At 36.9% G+C, this 21,779-nt stretch overlaps 1 protein-coding gene across 1 annotated transcript in view; it reads left to right on the top strand.

The window, feature by feature from the left end:
* CALN1 (calneuron 1) overlaps positions 1-21,779 on the top strand; it is a 368,040-nt gene that overhangs the window by 210,654 nt on the left and 135,607 nt on the right. The window contains exon 4 of the mRNA XM_075198074.1: positions 16,261-16,373. Within this exon, the coding sequence (XP_075054175.1) occupies positions 16,261-16,373 (113 nt within the window). The remainder of the gene's footprint in view (positions 1-16,260; positions 16,374-21,779) is intronic.

Raw genomic sequence — 21,779 nt, 5'->3', positions numbered from 1 at the left:
ATAACATCCTACACTTATAGTGAAATAGAAAAAAAAATCAGCCTGCTAATATTGTACGATCAATAGAAATGCCCAAAGATGCTTTTCTGTTTGGGTTTAGATTATTCCAATACATTAAAATTGAAATAGAAAAATAAGCAGCCTGCAAAGACTGTACAATAAATAGAAATGCCCAAAGCAGATTTTCTGTTTGGGTCTAGATTATTCCCATACATTAAAATTGAAATAAAAAAGAAGCAGCCTGCAAAGACTGTATGATCAATAGAAATGCCCAAAGCAGCTTTTCTGTTTGGGTCTAGATTATTCCCATACATTAAAATTGAAATAGATAAAGAAGTAGCCTGCAAATACTGTACAATCAATAGAAATGCCCCAAGCCCCTTTTCTCTTTGGGGGTAGATTCCACCCTACACTTATAGTAAAAGTTTCAAGAAGATGTTGTCCTCATCATCTTCAGCATCATCTTCACCCTCAGTGTGTACATCATCATCACAGACTATTAATTAATCTCCGCTGGAATCCGCCATTACAGAAGTGTCAGTACTTGGATGTATTTGCCGGTAAAGGCCTTCCTCGTGGAAGATGTAGTTCATTTTGATGAACATCATCTTTTCCACAATTTTCGAAAGTAACCTCCTACGTCGATCACTGACAAGGTTCCCAGCTGTGCTGAATACTCTTTCTGAGTACACACTGGAGGGTGGGCAGCTTAGGTATTGCAAAATAAGTTTGTACATGGCTTTCCAAATGGCTTGTTTTTCCTCCCAGTATGGAAAGGGACTGTCTGACATTTCCATATCAATTAACTCTTGAAAATAATCCTCCACCATCCTTTGCATGTTAATAGTAGGATTGGATGGAGTTATGGGCAAGGTCACACATTTTTTGGTAAAATCTTTCAAACCAGCCCAGATGTCAAACTGTTGTAGTCTACCACCTGCGTCATCTCTGCTTCTCTTTGGAAAGTGCAATTTTTTCCGAGCATCAGCTGCCTGAGAAACTGAAGGAGGAGACGTTGTCAAGCCAAGGCCCAGTTCAGCGGACAACTTGCTCACCAATAGATCCTTGCAACTGTTTTGATCTCAGTCCTTTGGAAGCATAGAATTGATGTAGGTCTTAAGCCTCAATTAAGCACAGTTGCCAAAACGTAGTGATCCGAGTTCAAGATTTTAAATAACTCTTGGATCATTGCAAAGCGAATTAAGTACTTGATCTACAAGGCCAACATACTTTGTGGAATTGCTTTTTTTCATCTCCTCGTTCAGTTTGTCAAACTGCTTTTCCAATAGTCAAATTAAGGGAATGACTTGGCTCAAGCTAGTAGAGTCTGAACTCACTTCACACATCACAACTTTAAATGGTTTCAGCACCTTGCACAGTGCAGAAAGGATGCCCCACTGTGCAAGAGTGAAATACATTTCCCCTCTTTTCCCAATGTCATGGCTTGTGCAATACACTTGTATGGCTTTGTGCTGTTCCTCCATCCTCTGAAGCATGTACAGGGTGGAATTCCACCTTGTTAACACCTCTTGCTTAAGTTGATGGCAGGGCCAGTTAAATTGTTCTTGGAGCTGCTGCAATCTCCTACATGCTGTAGCAGAATGCCGGAAATGTTTCAAAATTTTATGGGCCACCGAATGCATCTCATGCACCTCATGGTTATTTCTCAAGAAGCTCTGCACCACCAAGTTTATTGTATGAGCAAAACAGGGATTGTGATGGAATTCACCCAGCTGTAATGCAATATTGTTGGCATTATCAGAAATAACATTCTGGGGAGAGTCCAAGTGGTATAAGCCATGTATCAATGACATCCCTTAGTTTTCGTAACAAGTTATCGGCTGTATGCCTGTTATTGAAGCCTGTGATACAAAGAGTAGCCTGCCTGGTACAAATGTTACGTAGTGGTGTACATGCTGCTGCTGTTCCTGCTTGTGACGGCGAATAACCAACCCAGTGGGCTGTCACAGTCATATAGTCTTTGGTTTGCCCACTTCCACTTGTCCACACATCTGTGGTTAAGTGTACAGCGGGTAGAATGGCATTTTTGAGCCCAATTACTACATTTTTACGAAAGTTTTGGTACAGTTGCGGTATAGCTTTTCGTGAAAAATGGTGTCGCAATGGAATTTTGTAATGGGGACACAAAACATCAATTAACTGTGAAAAACCAGCTGCATTTATTGTGGATATTGGACGCAGATCTAACACTAGCATAGTCACCATGGTGTCTGTAATCCGCTTTGCAACTGGGTGACTGCTGTCATATTTGCTTCCTCTAGCAAAAGATTGTTTCACAGTTAATTGTTGTAAAGTACTAGTGCTCTTCTTTTTGGGCTTCTTATGGGATGAAGATTCACCCCCAGCAGCAGCAACAGCACCAGCAGTGAGACTAACGCTCAAACATTCTTCAGAGAAATCAATTATAGTGCAGGAGTCATCGAGCCTTACCAAGTTGGATGCAGGGCTAACTCCGATCGCTATTGAGGATATTGATGAGGACTGTGTTGTGGGTGTAGTTTGCAGCATCAGGATGTAGGTGAGAGAAGGGTCCTAGCTGATGATGGAGTGCTTGTTGTTATTTTTTTACCATACCTTTCAGGTTTTCCCAACACCTTGCCATGAACTCGTGTCAAATGGCGTAACATGGATGAGGTTCCTAGGTGGTTAAGGTCCCTCCCTCGACTGACTGTGGATTGACATACACTACAAATGGCTATACAACTGTTGTCAGGATTTGGGTAGAAAATAATTCCACACATAAGATGTGGCTTTTTTGGTCTTATGCCCAGGCATGACAATGGGTTTCTTCTTGTCATGTGCCAGAACTGCTGTCACTGGTGCAGGACTTACACAAACAACCTCATCCTCATCAACATCCTCAATAGCGTCCTCATCGGCTACACAAATCTCCCCCTCATCCTCTTCTAATTCCAAAGTGGCATCCTCAATTTGTGTATCACCGGCTACACTCTGCCTTTTCAGGTACAGATCATCAGAAATGCTGAAAGGGCCCTTCTTTATGGGTACACTATCAGAAAACTCACGATTACATATACCACTTGTGGATGGACTCTCCTCAGGGATTGGTGTAATTTCTGATTCTAAGCATACAATTTCCTCTAATGCCTTACTGTTTTCTTGCAGTTTCGCTTTCACATGTAACAGTAGTTGTGCACCACTTTTGGACTCCAAATTACGTGGTCTAGCTTGGCCATGAGTGACCTTACAAGAAGAAGGGTCAGTAACATTTTAGATCTCATACTAATAGAGAAAGGCGAAGGCTTCATTCTTTCTTTGCCACTGTGTGTAGAATGGCATGTTGGCTATAATTTTTTTATCGGCAGTTAACTTTTCCTCGATTACAGCTCTTATTCTCTTCAACACGGTAAAAAAGGTTTTATTTGTGAGTTTTTTTCCCTGACTTAAAAGGACTATGTACTTTTACATAGGCTTTACCAGATTTACCAGATGACGTACAGGGAAGACTACCATCAGGACTGGTGGCAGCAGCTGCTTGCAATTTCCTGCTCATATGTGGACTGCTGTGAGTCCATTTTAATGAGACCCTAAAAACTTGTAGTGCAAATTCAGAAATATATAGTGCTGGTATATTATAATTTCAACACCAGAAAATAGCTTTTTTCAAAGAGGGGAATATCTGAAACCCCAAACACTTGTGGTGTGTCAGTGCGGGTATATTAGAATTTCTGCACCAGAGAATAGCTTTTCTACAAGAGGGGAATATCTGACACCCCAAACACTTGTAGTGTAAATTAGGAAAAATGCCTCCTACTACTTTCTTCCTGCTCTATTGCTGCCACCTAACCCTTCTATCTCCCTCTCTCAAATGGCGCTTGATCACTGTGGAGGCGGATATTTATTCAGTCTAAAAATCGCAAGATCTGAGATCCAACGACGTCACAATGACGTTTTGCCTCATTTTGGAATCCGAATAGGCGGGAGAGTTCCGAGCCGACTCGGCTCGGGACTCAGATTTTGGAAGTTCGGATGGGTTCGGTTATCGGGGAACCGAGCCCGCCCATCACTAATTTCAAGTACATATGCTGTACAAAGGGCAAAACATGTATTCTCTACTGTGGTCTTATAAGAATACCTTACCTCATACCTATGATATTTACAAATTTTTATTAATTATATATACATATTACACATACATATAATAAATACATACATAAATGTTGTATAGCAATGAGAGATGGAGCAACTCTCTTCAAGCAGAGAAGAGTCTATAAATATACATATTTGAACTATATGAATTAACTATGATGGAATGCTATATATCATTATGATATGGTTGCATGGTATATATGATTTAACTATGATTTAATGCTATAGATAAGTTTACTATGATTGAATGCAGTATATGATTTGACTATGATTGAACTATATTGAGAATTTAACTTTTGAGCTGGCTAGAGCCTTCCAGCAGTATTTTCTCATACATGTGATACAGATCAAAATAATTTTGAACACTTTATTTTACACATCATTAATGTTTCCCCTGCGTTGAGATATTCTTGCAGCTTTGTAATATTTCGACCATGCCTCTTGTATCAAGCCTGAATGTTTGACCCCTCCTTTTCTCCTTCAGAACTTTCGTCTGAAATGACGATGATATCTATTTGAAGAATGAAATTGCAAATTTGTTAAGTTTAATGATTAAATGGGACACAACATTTTTTCACTCATCTGGTCTAATAACATTTGCTGATCTTGGTCTTCTTTCAATGAGTTTGTGCTGATGTTTCTCTTTGGTTTGTTTGGGAATGCTATCGTGATGGTCCATACCAACTGTAATGAATTATAGATGTTATATAATCACCTATAGGCATAGAGTACACAACATCACATTTTACTTGTTTTATGATTGTTACTTACCTTCTTTAGGTTCCTATTTTATTTCTACCTTGGCTGCGTCTTTGATTTACTCTTTTAATTCCAGATAATTGATCATGTATTTTTCATTCTGTAACAAAATAAAACTGTTTAGTAACATTCATTATTGGCATCGTTAATTACCTAGTTAACATGTTTTCCCCAAGTTTTAATCCCAAGTTTTATACTCACTTTTTTAAATATATTTTTGTATTTTCTTTAACTTCCCTTGTTCCTTGTTCTTAAAATCTGTCCACTACCTCTGTATCTGAAACATGCTTCTACCCCCCCTCCCCCAATTTCTCTCCTAACATATTAATCAATATCTGCATTATTATTTTCTTTCTAGAATTAATTTTTCTTTAATTTTCTTTAAGCTATCGTAGTCATGTTGGTCCAGAACTCTGACCTTCATCACCATCTTGGTTTGGCTCTTTTTACATCATCCGATAGCAAACGTTTCTCTCCTTTCTCTTCCACTCCTCCATCACTAGTTTTATCTTCCTCTATCTTGTCTCATACTGCTGGTAACAGTCTAGCTCCTCTGTGTTTATGTAGAATATTCACGTGCATAAGTGGGCGTTAGCAATTGCTTTGCACCAATCACTGCAATTCTAGGAGCGTAGTGGGCGAACATTCATTCGCCAATAGTGTTCATCCGCAGTGATTGTATTTGCTGAGCATTGAGACATTTGATTCCAGTTTTTGCTACTTTCCAAACAAATTCCACAAGTTATATACCTCAATTCATCGCTATTATAGGAAGGTAAGTAAGTCACTTTGTTTATTTGTGTGAATGAAAATATTATAATACATGTTTTATCTATTTTCTGAAATTTCTTCATGTCTTCTGATTAGAATGTATAGCACATTAAGGATATTATTAAGGGCTACTTATCGCATCCCTGCTTGTGGTAAAGCAAGTTCAAGGACTAGCACAACAGGCAGAAGAGGATGAATGCTTATGAGGATATGGTCTGAGTCAGCCTTCCTCATTATCCAGAGGCAACTGCAGAATGGGTCAGAAGGAAGATTCAGAATATGCGTACTGTGTTCCGCAAGAACTAAATAAGATGGAGGTTTCCAAAAGATCTGGGTCAGGGGCTGAAGATGTCTGTGTACCAAAGTTGTGGTACTTTGAACTCCTGAGGTTCACAACTGATCAAGGGATTGCCAGACTATCCACTGGCAACTTGCCCCAGGGAGGAGTCCAGTTCATCATCTGTCCCTCAATAAACTGCAGACATATTGGCAAGTGCCATAGTAAGTAAACACACAATCATGAATGCTTGAAATATGTATTAAACATATTGGTCAAATTGGTTTTTCAATATAGCATAAAATGTAAATTTACATACATGTACATACATTATAACATGTAATTCTGCCATGACATGGCACCCTCACCATTAAAATATTGCAAATACTCCTCCCTGTTTAATTTGTCTTTTCCCTGGCATTTCTCAGAGTGGTATCAACCCTACCACTTCTGTAGCATAATCTGTAGTGTGCTCCAAAGTAGAAGCTGTGCTGCGCACACTGGGGCTTTTAAGCCTAAGTTAGTTGTGTAGGACACAACATGCCATCAGCACCTTGTCTGTTTCGATAAGGCGAAGAATAATGATGCTATGAAAAAGCCTGAACCTGTTACTATAACAAACTCATTCTCCACTACTCGCCTTGCTCTTGGTAATCTGTAATTGAATATCCTCCTTTCTGGTGTGAGTGTTTTTTGGGAAAGGTTTTTGAATATTAAATAATATATATTAATATTAAAGAGGGCAAATGCTTCATTGGCCACAAATACAAAATGAGTTTCTAATTTAGTTTGAGTACATGTTGGCAAATTAAGGCCACTGTTTTTAAGCATATCATGGAAAGGCCCACCATCAGACACTTTGCCTTTTTTCCAATGCCCGTGAAGATGAATTCATATTTTGCTTTGGGATAATACTGAAGAATCCCTTGTATTTGTAGAAATAGGAACCTGCTTTAGAGGGTGGCTTAATACTGAAATGTTTCCCATCAATGGACAGTTTTGGAAATTCTACATGCCTTCAAATTCTTCAGTAATAACTTGCCATTCTTTAACCTTTGATGGGAATTGAAAAAGATAGATTGTTGTAATGTTAAATCAATACATGCATCTTTTGTTATCATTAACAACTAATAACTATTTTAATTTTTATTACACAGCCATTTGCTTTCGTTGAGGAGGGGTTTTCTGATGTGGTGGAGGATGCTCCCACACAGCCGAAAATCTGAAACCACCCAGCAACAAGAGTAACAACTTGGCAGGAGGGAGAAAAAAAAGACCACGGGAGGTAGAAATCACTGAGGTCATGACTCATTGGATACTTGACTCAGCCAACAGGATGAGTGTGACCTTATGGGGAGAATTCAATTAGCTGCGTTACTGGAAAAAGTAACGCGGCTTGTGCATTATTACCGTTATTACAGTAATAATGCGCTTAATTACCGTTATTATGGTAGTTTCAACGCCAGCTTTTTGCTCGCAGCTCTCTTGAGCTGCGAGCGAAAAGCTGGGTTAAAATTACCATAATAACGGTAACAGCTTTAATGCCGCGTTAATTCGGGAGGAATTGAATTCCGCCCAATGTGTGCGACAATAGCTAAAAAAATAAACGTTTAGATGGTGAGAACAGGGCAGAGGCCGAATATTTAATTATGGAGGCCAACAGAGGGGAACTCACCCAGTACACGGAGTTGACAGAGTTCCCCCTCAAGCCCTGCTCAAGAGTTTTACAGGCCTACCCCATCCCCTCATTTGCTGCTTCCTTCCCACAGGCAAAATCAGCTCCTGGAATGACAGTCCAGTACACCTCCTGTGTATAGGACCTCTACACCAAGCAGCAGTGCCAGTTTGCTGCTATATAGTGGAAGTCATCCCCATTGGAAAATATTGAATACTATCAATATGAGCACATGTGACTGTTTTTTTATATACAGATATAACACACACACACCTGTATGCTTGTATGTTGGCCTCATAGGTCTCAGGTATGATCAGACTCAGAGCTTGAAGTGAAATAGCTGTGCTGTACTTGAGATTAGCCAGTGTCCTTCCTATAGCACAAAATTTGCAGGGTAGCATCTAGTGTCTGCTCTGCAGATATGGATCTCCTTAAATATGTGTCCTCCTTTTGTATGAGTAGTTGCAGCAGTTCCTGGAATGTAGGATCATTCAGCCTCAGGTAATTCCTGAAGTCATCAGGATTATTCTAGCATATCTCCAGTAGCAGTTTCATATGAAAATAGAACTCTCTCCTCTCCCTCCAGTCCATGGTCCAACAACTGCAGTTTTTTCTTCTCCTTTTTGTCCTGTTTATTGTTGCAGCTTTGCAGCCATGGCGGCATGCAAACGAGAATGAGATTTGCTTTTATTTGCTAGGCCCTTTATATAAAATAAAACCTACCCAGTTTTGCAGGGAGCTTACCAAACATAAACTATAGACAAAACAAAGCAATTAATGGCGATGATAATATTTCCTCTTTCTGGATGTCTGTGTGTTTCTTTGTTGTTAGGTGAGGTACGGACCATTATTTAAATTAGGTTTGCATATTCCTACAGGGACAGCAGATATCTGTAGAGTGTGTATGGGGTCACCATCTTTTCTGACATTAAATTATGTAGGTGTATATGCCAGACTTGCCAACTCTCCCGAAATATCCGGGAGACTCCCGCATTTTGCGAGAGTCTCCCGGGCTCCCGGGCGAGTGTGGCAATCCCCCGCATCTGGATAATTCTGCCCACTTCCTAGTGAAGTGGGCAGAATTAAGTCCCAAACGCCGCGATTCCTGGTGAATCGCGGCGTTTGGTCCCACCCCCGCTGTCATATGACGCATTTTGCGTCATCACGTCATGGGGCGGGTCCAAAATGACGCCATTTGGAGCCCCGCCCCCCCGTTACGCCCACCTCCCCTGCAGGCTCCCGGATTTTACCAACAGAAAGTTGGTAAGTATGGTATATGCATGAATCGGCATGCTCATCAGGACTTTCATTTGTTGGAAAAATCATTACAGAAATTGCATCTGAAGTAAGATTGCATAAGTGTGTGCCTAGCTTTGCTGACATGCAGAGAACCTATCTTTTTAACAGTTCATACACATTCTTTGTCACAGTACATATTAGTATTTGGTGCCCCACAGTACACTTCTCCTGTAAGATTTATTGTATGAATAGCATTGTAAAGAAGAGAATGCCTTCAATATATCAGATACCGAATAAAAAGTTAAATGAATTAAAGACTTTCTAGTGCATATACTGCTGGTACAGATACATCTTGAAATAAGAAGGAATCCGCCAATAGATCAAATGCAAGTTGAAATGTAATAGATAAAATCCATATAAATTGCACTTAGAATATCTCAGTGGTTAACCGCATTAGACAATCAGTGTTGTCCGCAGTTAAGTTTGTTACATAAGTCAGGCTGCAAATGTTCCATGTTAAGCATTTTGGAGAACACTAACTACGATAGAACATGGCAGCTTTTATAGTTCCTAGCAAATAAGCATGTGCAATTATTAATAATAAAGCAATTCATGTATTGATTTTAAAAAAATACATAGAACAAAAGTACAGTTAATATCAATAAAATGACGTGTTGAATTATTACAACTTCAAAATTCATGTTGACCAAACCTTTATTCAATAATTAAACTAGAGATGCTCACTGACCTCTGTGTTTTGGTTTTGGTTTTGGATCTGGATTGGTTTTGTGTTTTGGTTTTGATAAAACCGCCCTCGCATGTTTTGGTTTTGAATCTGTATTTTTTTTAAAAATTGCTAAAATATTATAAAATCACATAAATTTGCTTTTTTTTTTGTTCCTACATTAGTATTATTAATGTCAGTAACAAACTTATGTAGACACAGGAGGGGATATTACAACTGGAGTGGCATTAGATCTGATTCAGACAGACTGTGACACGGAACATGTGGGCAGCATGGAATCCGTGATGTTGGAATGCGTATTGAACAGACATTTAAACCAATATATAGATGCAGTTGAGGAGACCGTACTTAAGTTAAAACGTGACCCATCAGATGACATCACAGATTTAAGAGAGCTTGTACACAAGAGATACACTGTGCTTCAGAAGAATAATACAGAGGAGGCCCTGAGGCAGGACAATAAATATGTCCAGTTTAAAGAACAGCTAAGAGACCTGAGAAAACAAATGGGTGTGTCGCCGACCCCTGCAGACTAAACTTTGGCAGATAAAGACGAGGTGATCGCAGTCACCCAGAGCACTCCTGTAACACAGTTGGGGATGGTGAACCCAGTGAAAAACAAAGTATGTGGTCACACTTATGAGAGAGAAGCAATTGAATGGATGACTGAAAACTGACTTCAGAAAAGTAAATCTGCCAGGTGTCCAAAAATTGACTGTGATCACTCTGACATGAGTATATCGGATCCTGTTCCAGAAAATGCACTAAAAAGAAGCATTCATTGACATTCACAGCAAAAAGCAAGGTCATCACTGAGCTTCGAATCCCCCAAAAATTTAAATTTGGTAACGGAGACACAAAACCTCAATTAACTGTCTTAAACCAGCTGATTTAATAGTGGATATTGGCTGCAGATCTAATACTAGCATAGTCGCCATGGCTTCTGTGATCCGCTTTTCAACTGGGTGACAGCTTTCATACTTGCTTCCTCTTGCAAAGGATTGTTTAACAGTCAATTGTTGTAAACTACTAGTAGTATTCTTCTTGGTCTGCTTCTGGGTTGAAGCAGCAGCAGCAGTGGGACTAACGCTCAATAATTCTTCACAGGAATCATGGATAATGGAGGAGTCATCTAGCCTTAGCAACTTGGATGCAGGACTAACTCTGATCGCTAGGATATTGATGAGGACGGTGTTGTGGGTGTAGATTGCAGGTGAGAGAAGGGAGCTAGCTGATGCTGGACTGCTTATTGTTATTTTTTTAGCATAAGTTTGAGATTTTCCCTACAGCTTGCCATGAACTCGCTTCAAATGGTGTAACATGGATGAGGTTCCTAGATGGTTAAGGTCCCTAGCTCTACTGACTGTGGCTTTACAAACTCTACAAATGGCTAGACAACTGTTGTTAGGATTTGGGAAAAATAATTCCACACATAAGAGGTGGATTTCTTGGTCTTATGCAGAAGGCATGACAATGGCCTTCTTCTTATCATGTGCGGGAAGTGCTTCCACTGGTGCAGGACTTACACAAACAACATCATCCTCATCAACATCCTCATTAGCGCCATCGTCAGCTACACAAATATCCCCCTCACCCTGTTGCAATTCCAAATTGGCATCCTCATTTTGTGTATCACCGGCTACAATTGTGCTGCTCATCCACACATCTGCAGAAATACTGCAAGGAGGCTTCTTTATGAGTAAAGTATCAGAAAGGTCAGGCTTACACATAGCACTCCTGGATAGACTCTCCTCAGGGATTTGTGTCATTTCTGAATCTGAACATACTGTTTCTTCTAATGCCTTACTGTTTTCTTCCAGTTCGGCTTTTACACATAAAAGTATTTGGGAACCACTTTTTGAGTCAGAATGACCAGGTCTTGTATCGTCATGACTGACCTTACAAGAGGATTGCTCACTGACAGTTGCAGAACTAGCACTCATAGAGAAAGGCGAAGGTCTGATTCTCTCCTTGCCACTGCGTGTGTAGAATGACATGATGACAATTTTATTTTTTTCAGCACAGGTGTTTTTTTCTTCACCAAGATAAAAGGTGCTTTTTTACATTTCTGTTTCCTTGACTTAAAAACACTATGCACTTTAACATAGGCTTTAGTGGATAATGAAGAGGGATTACTATCAGCATGACTGGTGCCAGCAGCTGCTTGGTGCTCCTGGTCTTCTGTGGACTGATGTGAATCCTTGTTGATGACACAGTATAAATGTGACTGTAGACTTTTAATAACACTGCCAGCTCTATTATTATAATTTCGGCTTCAGCACTGAAATCTGCCACCTCTCATGTTTCTGGGTGAACTATGACACAGTACAATGTTACTGGAGACTTTTAAAAACACTGCCAGCACTATTATTACAGTTTTGCTTTCAGCACTTAACATTGCCACCTCTCCTGTTTCTGGGTGAGCTATGGCACAGTAGATTGTCACTGGAGACTTTTAATAACACTGCCAGCCATATAATGTGTCTTTCAGCACTAAAAACTGCCACCTCTTCTGTTTCTGGATGAGCTATGGCACAATGTCACTGGAGCCTTTGAAGTACACTGCAGCCCTATCATTTGTCTTTCAGCACTGAAAACTGCCACCTATTCTGTTTCTGTGTGAGCTATGTCACAGTGCAATGTCACTGGAGACAGCCAAGTACACTGTCACCCCTCCTCTTTCTCCTTCATTAATGACGCTGCCCAACTGCACTGGAGACTGCCAACAACCCTGCTACCCCTTCTCTGTCTTTCTGTGAAATGGCGCTGGATCTCAGTGGAGTGCGGCATTTATAGAATCCAAAACTCGCGACGTCCGACGACGCAGCAATGACGTTTTGCCTCGTTTTAATTTCCGAGGGCACGTGAAAGGTTCAGATCCGCGAAGTTTGGGTGGGCTCGGTTCTCCGAGAACCGAGCCATAGCATCTCTAGATTAAACTAACTTGATTCCTATTACATTCCAATCAGAGTTGAGAGTAGGGTTTTGTGGGAAGAATAGATTAACATGAGAAGTAAATAATATGATTTGACTAAAATTGTGGTTAATAAAATCAGTAATAAAATCATGGGAGTCATAAAGGTCCTGTATTGAGTATCAATAAATTATGGGTGATTCATTTAATTATGTACTGATTAAAAAGTGGTGGCCGATCTGTGATCAAAGCAGAGCTTGTTGAAAAGGCATTGAAATAACTAGTTATTAATGAGAAGCTTAGTAGACTATAATTTAAATTACACATTATGAAATCAAGGACTATTGATTAATTTGGGATCGGTGTAAGCACAGAATGGCTACTTTCTATCTATTTAATTAACTGCCTTTCATTGAGCCAAATTGAGTTAGTACAGCCAAGCTTTAATTGCTAAACAAGTAGAGTAAGATAGTGAGTATATGTGCATCGCAGACTTATTAAACAGTTGTTTCAACTTTAAGGGGTATATTTACTAAGCTGCGGGTTTAAAAAAGTGGAGATGTTGCCTATGGCAACCAATCAGATTCTAGTTAGCATTTATTTATTACATTCTACAAAATGACAGTTAGGGGTATATTTACTAAACTGCGGGTTTGAAAAAGTGGAGATGTTGCCTATGGCAACCAATCAGATTCTAGCTATCATTTTGTAGAATGCACTAAATAAATGACAGCTAGAATCTGATTGGTTGCTATAGGCAACATCTCCACTTTTTCAAACCCGCAGTTTAGTAAATCTAGCCCTTAGAATCTGATTGGTTGCTATAGGCAACATCACCACTTTTTTCAAACCTGTAGTTTTAGTAAATATAATTATTAGTGTTGTATTTAAACCACAGATTACAAGATAATTATCATCTCTATAGTAAATCTATTCTTAACACAGTATGTAGCTGCAATGTCGACAGGGAAAATGTGTTCACCAAAATGTCTACAGTCATAAGGTCGACACAGTTATAAGGTTGACATACAAAATGTCTACATGTTCATAAGGTCGACACAGAAAATGTTGACATGTAAAATGTGTACAGTGTTGTAAAGTCAACAGTCAGAATGTCGACATAAAGCAGTAGCACCTCAACATTTGCCATTCTAGCCCTATCCCTATCTCAACTTCATTCCATATGGTTTGGTGCATGTGGGTATATTGTACCCATATGTAGTGGCAGTTCAGTATAAGCCTAAAAAACGAACCTTTGTCCCTGGACTCTATAATAGTGACAGACCTTCTATGAAGTAGACTCATTGGTATCTCTATACACAAATAAACTATTCATTAGAACACTAATTGCCTGAAATGGAAATAAGGGGAATAAGGGAAGAAAATGAAACATTTCCCTTATTTTTGCATGTTTTTTCCTTAGATTATGCCTATAAAATAAAAAAGTAAATATATTTTTTTCACTCTTTTAGCAAAAGGAAGCTCTATCAGGTATCAAAAAAACTATAAAATGTACTTGTTTATACTAAGCAATAAAGTTATTCCCTGTAAAATAGGCACATCTCTGTAATGTGATACTTAGCCTGATTTTAGGGAGGGAAAACCATCCATTTATGAAGTACTTAAGACTTTTATTGGAACATGGACTCCCCCCAGAATCAATATAAAAACCTTTTCCTATATTATTTTTTTAAACTTTTATTCCCAGCACTTGAATATTTTTATTTCTTTCATCATTGTTTCTTATCATGGTACCTTTTGTATAAAATGTATTATTACTATTGTTCTGAAGCAGCAAAAAGTGATCCTCATTAATATTTTTTGGCATGCTCTAGCATGCCCTTTGTTAATTACATTCTTGAATAATTATCAAGATTCTTTGACCCAGTGATTTTTTTTTTACTCCTAGGAATACTTTTGGGTAATTATTTAAAAGTTGAAAATTAATTATATAAGTGGTACTTTGCTAATTAGATATTATTAAAGGATGTGTGTTTTCTTGTTTAAGGTTGTTAGGAACAGATGCCCTAATTACTTGAAGCTGTACTTTTTCCTGTCAGAACTGTTGTTAGCACTGAACAAGTTTATTATTACTTATAATCACAGTGTGGAAAATTGTAAATTAGCCTATAAATAGCATTATAACTCACCCAAGAAGAGCTGCTTGATATAGCAGGCAGATGTCCATTTAGTATTATTGTGCAGAATTGATATGTTGAGACCTGAAAGGGTGAAGGTAATGGCCATACCTCATACATTGTGTAATTTATCATTTATATGCACCAATTCTGTGGACTCTAGACCTTACATAAATATCATGAACTACAAAGGACCACTCATATCCTACTTCAACCTGACATCTGTTTATCTGGAAACTAATTAGAATATTTATTTCCATTCTACTGTCCCACAAAAACAGAAATAAATTTGAGCTATCATGAAATATGGACTAAAATACTTTTTTGATATTTTTGAATGCTTTATTTTCAAATAGTTTTTATTGAGAAATAAGTGCTTAAAAATGGTCTTTGGAAAATGTCTCTTACCCCTTGCTCGTCTTTAAATTCACAGCTGTAGGGGGGCATTTTATTTTACATTTTATTGCAGATTTAAACATATAGAAATTAATCTGACAAAATTTTAATACAGTCATTATAGATCATACTTTCTCTATGAAATAAAAATGTCACCATATAAAATTAATAAAAATAAAACTAGTATAAGCACTGGGAAGTTTATTGTTTATCCATTTCCAGCTATGATTTTTATTCAAATTTTATTCAAAGACTAAGGAGTAAATGTTTCAAGATGTGAGTCTCCGATGTGTTTAAAAAGTAGAGATTTTGCTTATAGCAACCAATCAGATTCTAGTTATCATTTATTTAGTAAAATCTACAAAATGATACCTAGAATCTGATTAGTTGCTATAGGCAACATCATTTCCACTTTTCAAACCCATTGGAGACTCACAGGTTGATACATTTACCCCTAAAATGTCTCACTGAAGCACTGTAGAACATAGAAAAGAGAGGGAAAGATGATAGGGATATCACCTCTCCTCCACACTGATCACCTCCACTCTGATCACCTCTTCCCACTCCAGAATCCAAGACTTCTCCCCCCCTTCACTGGAATGACCTCCTTCGCTCCATCCGTCTCTCTCCTAATCTGTGCTCCTTCAAACGGGCACTTAAAACTCACCTGTTCCTCAAAGCCTACCAACCATCCACTTAACCCCCTCATCTCCTCTGCTCGTTCTCCCCTCTCTCCTCCCAGCCCCCCTTTTCTTTCCCCCATGCTTCAAATGGCACCCCTTGTGCCTGTTTTGTTTACCCTCCCTTAGGATGTAAGCTTGTATGAGCAGGGCCCTCTTCCCTCTTGTCTCCACACCTGTTCTTCTGTTCCGCTTCTACTGCATTAGTCTGCCTGGAGTTTCTGAAGTATTGGTATTTTTTGTTTTTTGTTCTGTACTGTTTCATACTGTATAGTCTACTGTTTGTACTGTGTACGGCGCCGCGGAAATCTTGTGGTGCTTAACAAATAAACGATAATAATAATAATATGGATAAAAAGTTTAAGATAGGGATGTGAGAACAATATTTATTTTCCTTTATTTCAGTAAAAGAAAGATTTAACATAGAATTGTGAACATTTTGATCATGAAAGTCCATAAATTTTCTGTTATTTTTAATGGATGTGGATTGAGTCACTTGGTACAGTACACATGTAATATGCATTATTTATTTTAGGTGATGGTCAGGTGGACTTTGATGAATTTATGACAATTCTTGGTCCGAAACTTGTATCCACAGAAGGTCGGGATGGATTCCTTGGAAATACAATAGATAGTATATTTTGGCAGGTAAGTAATCAGAATTTGGCATTAAGTTTATGAAAAAGAATTCAAAAGGCATAAATTATATGATGGATAATCTGAACAACAAAACATATATACCTGATATTTTCATGCGTTTACACATTTTATAGTTGTTTTTAATAATACACTAATGATCCAGTTAATTCTGAAGTCTATCTATCTATCTGTCTTTCTACTTTCTACTTTCTACTTTATATGGAAGTATTAACTGAGGGGACAAAATGTGTGGGTTAAATGTTACTCATTTAATGGAAATGTAAAATATGCCTATAGAATATTTATGTAAATAAGTTTGTGACCAATGTCAAATGCAGTTTAACAATTAATAGTAGAGTAAGGACTTTTGATCTAATGACTAAATCAATAATATTACTAGTGAATTTTCTCTTGAGTATTTGTGAAACCTTGCTTTTCTATAGTTTTATCATTTGCTATGAAATTAGAGAATTTTTTTTCAAATGTTCTGGAGAGAACAGAGTTCAAATAAACAGCTGATTATCGGTTTTCTATATGTAATAATTTACATGTAGAATTAAATAATAAACTCTTAACCAAGTAGCAATAGTATTTTTGCTGACATTTATTTTACTAATCTTTAAAATAGAAAGTCATGTTCAATTTTAATGTTGATTTAAAAGTTCTGGATTAGAATGATAAAAATGTCTACTTTTAATAAAGAAAATACATAAAATAAAAAGTTTAGAATTATCTGTTTTTTCTCATTATGTAGGATTTTCAGATGAAAACTTTGTCATCATATTGTCCCATGCCTCCAAAGCCATATTTTGTTAGTGAATTTTGTATATTACAACCTACTTTTAATTTTATTATATAGCCAATAGATTTGACTTAATATGGTGTAATGTTTTAAATAAATGTAAAGTTAAATCAAGTCAAATGTTGCAAAATTTAGCTAAATTGATGTTCTTCAAAATTGGCATGTTTTTTATTTTAACAATGGTACTTTAATATTACGTAACAAACCTACTTGAATTGTGAAATTGATCTAAATAGTATCATCATATCACATATTTAGCATCAACAAAAATATCTTCAGGAAAATGGGGTTATATTTTTCACGCTCAAAACCATTAGTGCATCAACACATATTTTAGAGTAATTTGGGGTGGGGAAGGAAAAAGTGGATGAATAAATGTTTTCCTTTTTTACATTGGTCACTGAAGTGAAACACATTTTGTCATATCATACATCATTTTATTTCCTATTAAAATATATCTTCTTATCAGGTATCCATGTATAAATTTAGTTTGGTTATACTATTCTGACATGCTATGTGTAGTTAATTAATTTATACCTAGTATTTTTTAGAGCATATTGGGCAGCATGGGTGAGCCAAAATAATTTGAATTAAGACAACTGGCTAGTAGTTTTTGGTGATATTGTTGTTTATATGTTTTTATGCATTGTTTGCTCATCCATTGTATTGTTACTTAAATTATGATTTATGCTTCTCTATAAGCTGTGTATTCTAGAGGTTAAAAGGGCAATATATCAAGCCAGCGACAGCAACTTGTAGAATATATCACTTCATTTTCCGTGAGAGAAAGTTTTTGCAAATAACATATTTTGTAAGTTAATATGCCTGTAGGAGTCAAGATATAAATATATAGTTTTAAATTTGTCATACAATGTTTAAAATTCCAAAATATAGGTTTGCTTTACAACATTCCTTAATTTGGAAGTAAAGATTTGACGTGTTGCCCTTCACAGTTTTACATGGCTAGAAGCAGACAGGTTTATGTACTATGAGACATGAACTTGCTAAGAATTCAATTATCAAACACAATTTTCAGAGGTTCTGTTTATGAAAACACATATTTTTGTTTTGTTTTTTAGTGACTTTGATTTGTTGTAATTCTGTTTTACATCTACTTATGTGTTGAGAAATATACATAGTATTGAAAATTTAAATTTTAATTATTAATTAAATAATAGTTATATAAAATGTGTAAATGTACATAAAACAGAGTAATACAAAGTTTAACCTGTAATATCAATTATTTCAGGCAGAAATGATAACAGGGCACCTATTTACGAAAATGATTATTACATGATTCACTACAGTTCAAAGAAAACATGCAGCAAACTGTTTTATTTTACCAAAGAATTTCACATCTGCTGGATATTATTCTCTATGCCTCTAGTTCATATATATTTAAAATTACGACTGCAGTGTGTGATTCAAACCTTATGACCAATTTATTCTTTTCTCCCTGTGTACTGTCGATATTGATTTTATTGTATTTTATTTTGTTTAGTGAAATTGAATTTGTGAAAAATAATCTATTCTTATGAATCCTTGCTGTTATTTTTAAGACCGAGATAGGATATAGTAAACTTTGAGCACTCAGAACAAGTGCAAACATTCTCTGAATGGATTTGTACTGCACACAATGAATGGATTGGGAACATAGTTTAAAACAAAATTACCTTGCTTCCAGTGATTTCTGTGCACTAGCAATACATTTGTAAATTATTTTGTTTTTACACACAATATACACATTAAATAATATATTGATTTGAAACCAGATTAATATATATCTAATCAAGGTGGTTTTTACTTTGTTTGATCTAAGTCTCCATTTTTTTTTCTTTTTAACAAAGCTTAGGGTTAGTATCAGCACAAGCAACAGAGTTAGGTTTCAGTTGATTGTTGTTTCAAAGAGCAAAACAATTGGGTGCATTTTTGAACAAGGGGGGCCCAATTTATATTCGGATGCAGTGTTCGAAGTGAACATTTTGAAGTGGCAGTATGGAGATTTAGAGGTGGTGGTATGAAAAATGTAAATTGGAATGTAAGTGAATGGAATTTAATAGTTTTGCAATGAAAGCAGTAGGAGAAATAGTGATATGGCATATCACTGTATACACCCCCACTTTGACGACTGCTTGGATGCAAGTCCATTTGAATGCCATTTCTTGCATGAAATAGCTCTGCACATCCTCAGATTCTAACCTTACACCAATAAACACAATTATATGCAATTCATGTCTGAACGAAATGACACTTACGACAACCTACGACTTGAGAGGTGGATCGGGGGAGGGAAGGCGCTGATGAATGTAAGCCATGTACAGTAAGGAAGTGTCGATGTGATCGATTTAAGTCTCATAAATATACCTGGTTTCAACCGTATCATTTCCACCAGCTACAGGACAGATGTATAGTAAGTGCCAACTGATAGTGATGACTGATATGACATAGTCTATGTATTAAAAACTACACCTATGAGTGCCACTAGCTAGCAAAGAATATGTGTATGCAGACTGTTAAGAGTACATTTATTTTATCATTTAAAATCTTTTTTCTGTTGTGACCTTTTAGTGAACAGTCTGTTGTATGTATCTATGTTCCGTGCTCTTTTTGAAAACACAAGTTCTGTCAAACATGAATCAAGCCATAATGTATAATTCTTCTAGGATACCTATTGATTACCAGAGAGGCTATTTCAGAAGCATCCTGAATTGTGGATTTTTTTATTATCAAGTCTGAATTTAGGCCCCTATCACGATGATCACAGGACACATACAAAATGAATAAAAAATATGTAGCTACAAGATATCTCACTGTTCTTTCACACTATGCTGTAAACATAATATCTTAGTTTTTCATGTTGGTAGACATAGCACATTTTATTTAAAGCTTTAGAGAAATGGAGTTGGTCAGTCTGCCATTTAATTATATGAACATATTTAAAGTAGATTAAATATAGGAAAAGGGGGTGTTATGCTTGGAAGGTTTAAGTTCTAAAGTATGTGAGCGGGACATAAATTAATTTAGAAGTGAATGGATAATTTATTCTACTGATCATTTCAAGATAGGATCCAAAAATAAGGCAACTCCACTAGAAATTAATATCAACATTAAGTTATGATATAAAGAGTAGTTTTTATTATTGTTAGTCTTAATCCTTGGGGTTTCTTGCCTTTACACAATACATCCTAGGGTTTCTTATTGATGTGCAGAAAATACATCTTTATTATTTAAACTTTTACATGTCTCCAAGTAAATGTTGATCTCAATTCTGCTATGAACATATTAATTAATATCTACCTCCCAGTCTTCCTGATATGAAAATCAGGACATTTTTGGTCACATGCTCAATGTGTTCCTCCCAAAAGGTGATAACCTTGTCTCAGCTATTCTGGATGACAGCAGTCAAAGTTAACTTGTCACTTCCCTAGGTCAGTATGAGAGGATCTGCCCACCCTTAACCTGGCACCCTGGTTCAAACATGCAGAGTGGATCTGGAAGTCTGGGCTTGGGATTCCAGTTCCACTTTTTGAATTGTGTTTTGAATTATGCATTGTAATCTAAGGCTTGTGTGTGGCTGCTCTGCCATGGATAACTAATCCATGAAGCTCCTGATGAACAGCTGTTGTGCTAATGATGCTTCCAAAGTCAATTTGAAGCTCTCTAGTGAGTTTTGCAAATCAGGACACATGACTTTTGTTCGCTATGAGCATTAGCATATGGTGGTCCTGTTCTGTGAGTTTGTTTGGCCTACCGCTTGGCAAGAGAGCTGTTCGTACTCCTACAGTTAACCAGGCCAGGTTTAATAAAGCAGAAATTTGATGAACTGACTTGTTGGAAAGATGGTTTCTTATGACTTGCAATGTTGAAAGTTACTAAGCTCTTCAGTACTACCTATTCTACAGTTTGACTATGGAAATTGCTTGGCTGTAGGCACCTGCTATAAATAATGGGTGTTGTGGCACAACAAGATGTTGGATGCAATTTGCTGTGACCAATTATGAGCCCAGAGCCCAACTTTCATCAACAGCCGGAAGGTCTAGTGATGGGACAAAGAAACATTATTAAACACAATGCTATGCACCTCCAAATTTGTAAAAGGAAATCACTTTGATGTCATCCTCTTAAACCTCTGTCACTAAAATTACCCAAAACATTAATAAAAATATATGTGTTTGGTATCCCTAACAGGTCTTGGCGGCGGCAGTTTTCTGTTTGCTAATAAAATATATATATTTCCCACAATTTCAAAAATAAACAAGTTGTCCAAAAGCAATATTCATTTGCTTTTATTATTGAATATTGTTTTATTGAACCAAGCTGTGTTATATTTCTTTGTCTTATGTTTTTCAAAATAAACATATGGCAAGACTACTACCACTGTGCGCCATAAGTACATGACTCATTTGTTTGCATTTTAAAGGAAAGAAGATAAATACAAACATCCCTATGACACAAAGAAGAAAACACATTCTTTGAAATTAAATGGATTCACTAGTTATTGCTTTGTTCTCAAATATGCATGTGAGGATAAATGTAAAATTATAATAAGTTTAATACAGAATTTAAAGAAATAGTCATACATTGTTTAAATATACTTATAAAAATTGGTAAAC

This window comes from Mixophyes fleayi, chromosome 2, assembly GCF_038048845.1.
Source record: "Mixophyes fleayi isolate aMixFle1 chromosome 2, aMixFle1.hap1, whole genome shotgun sequence".
Taxonomy (NCBI): domain Eukaryota; kingdom Metazoa; phylum Chordata; class Amphibia; order Anura; family Limnodynastidae; genus Mixophyes; species Mixophyes fleayi.
This window is presented reverse-complemented; position numbering and strand designations above follow the sequence as displayed.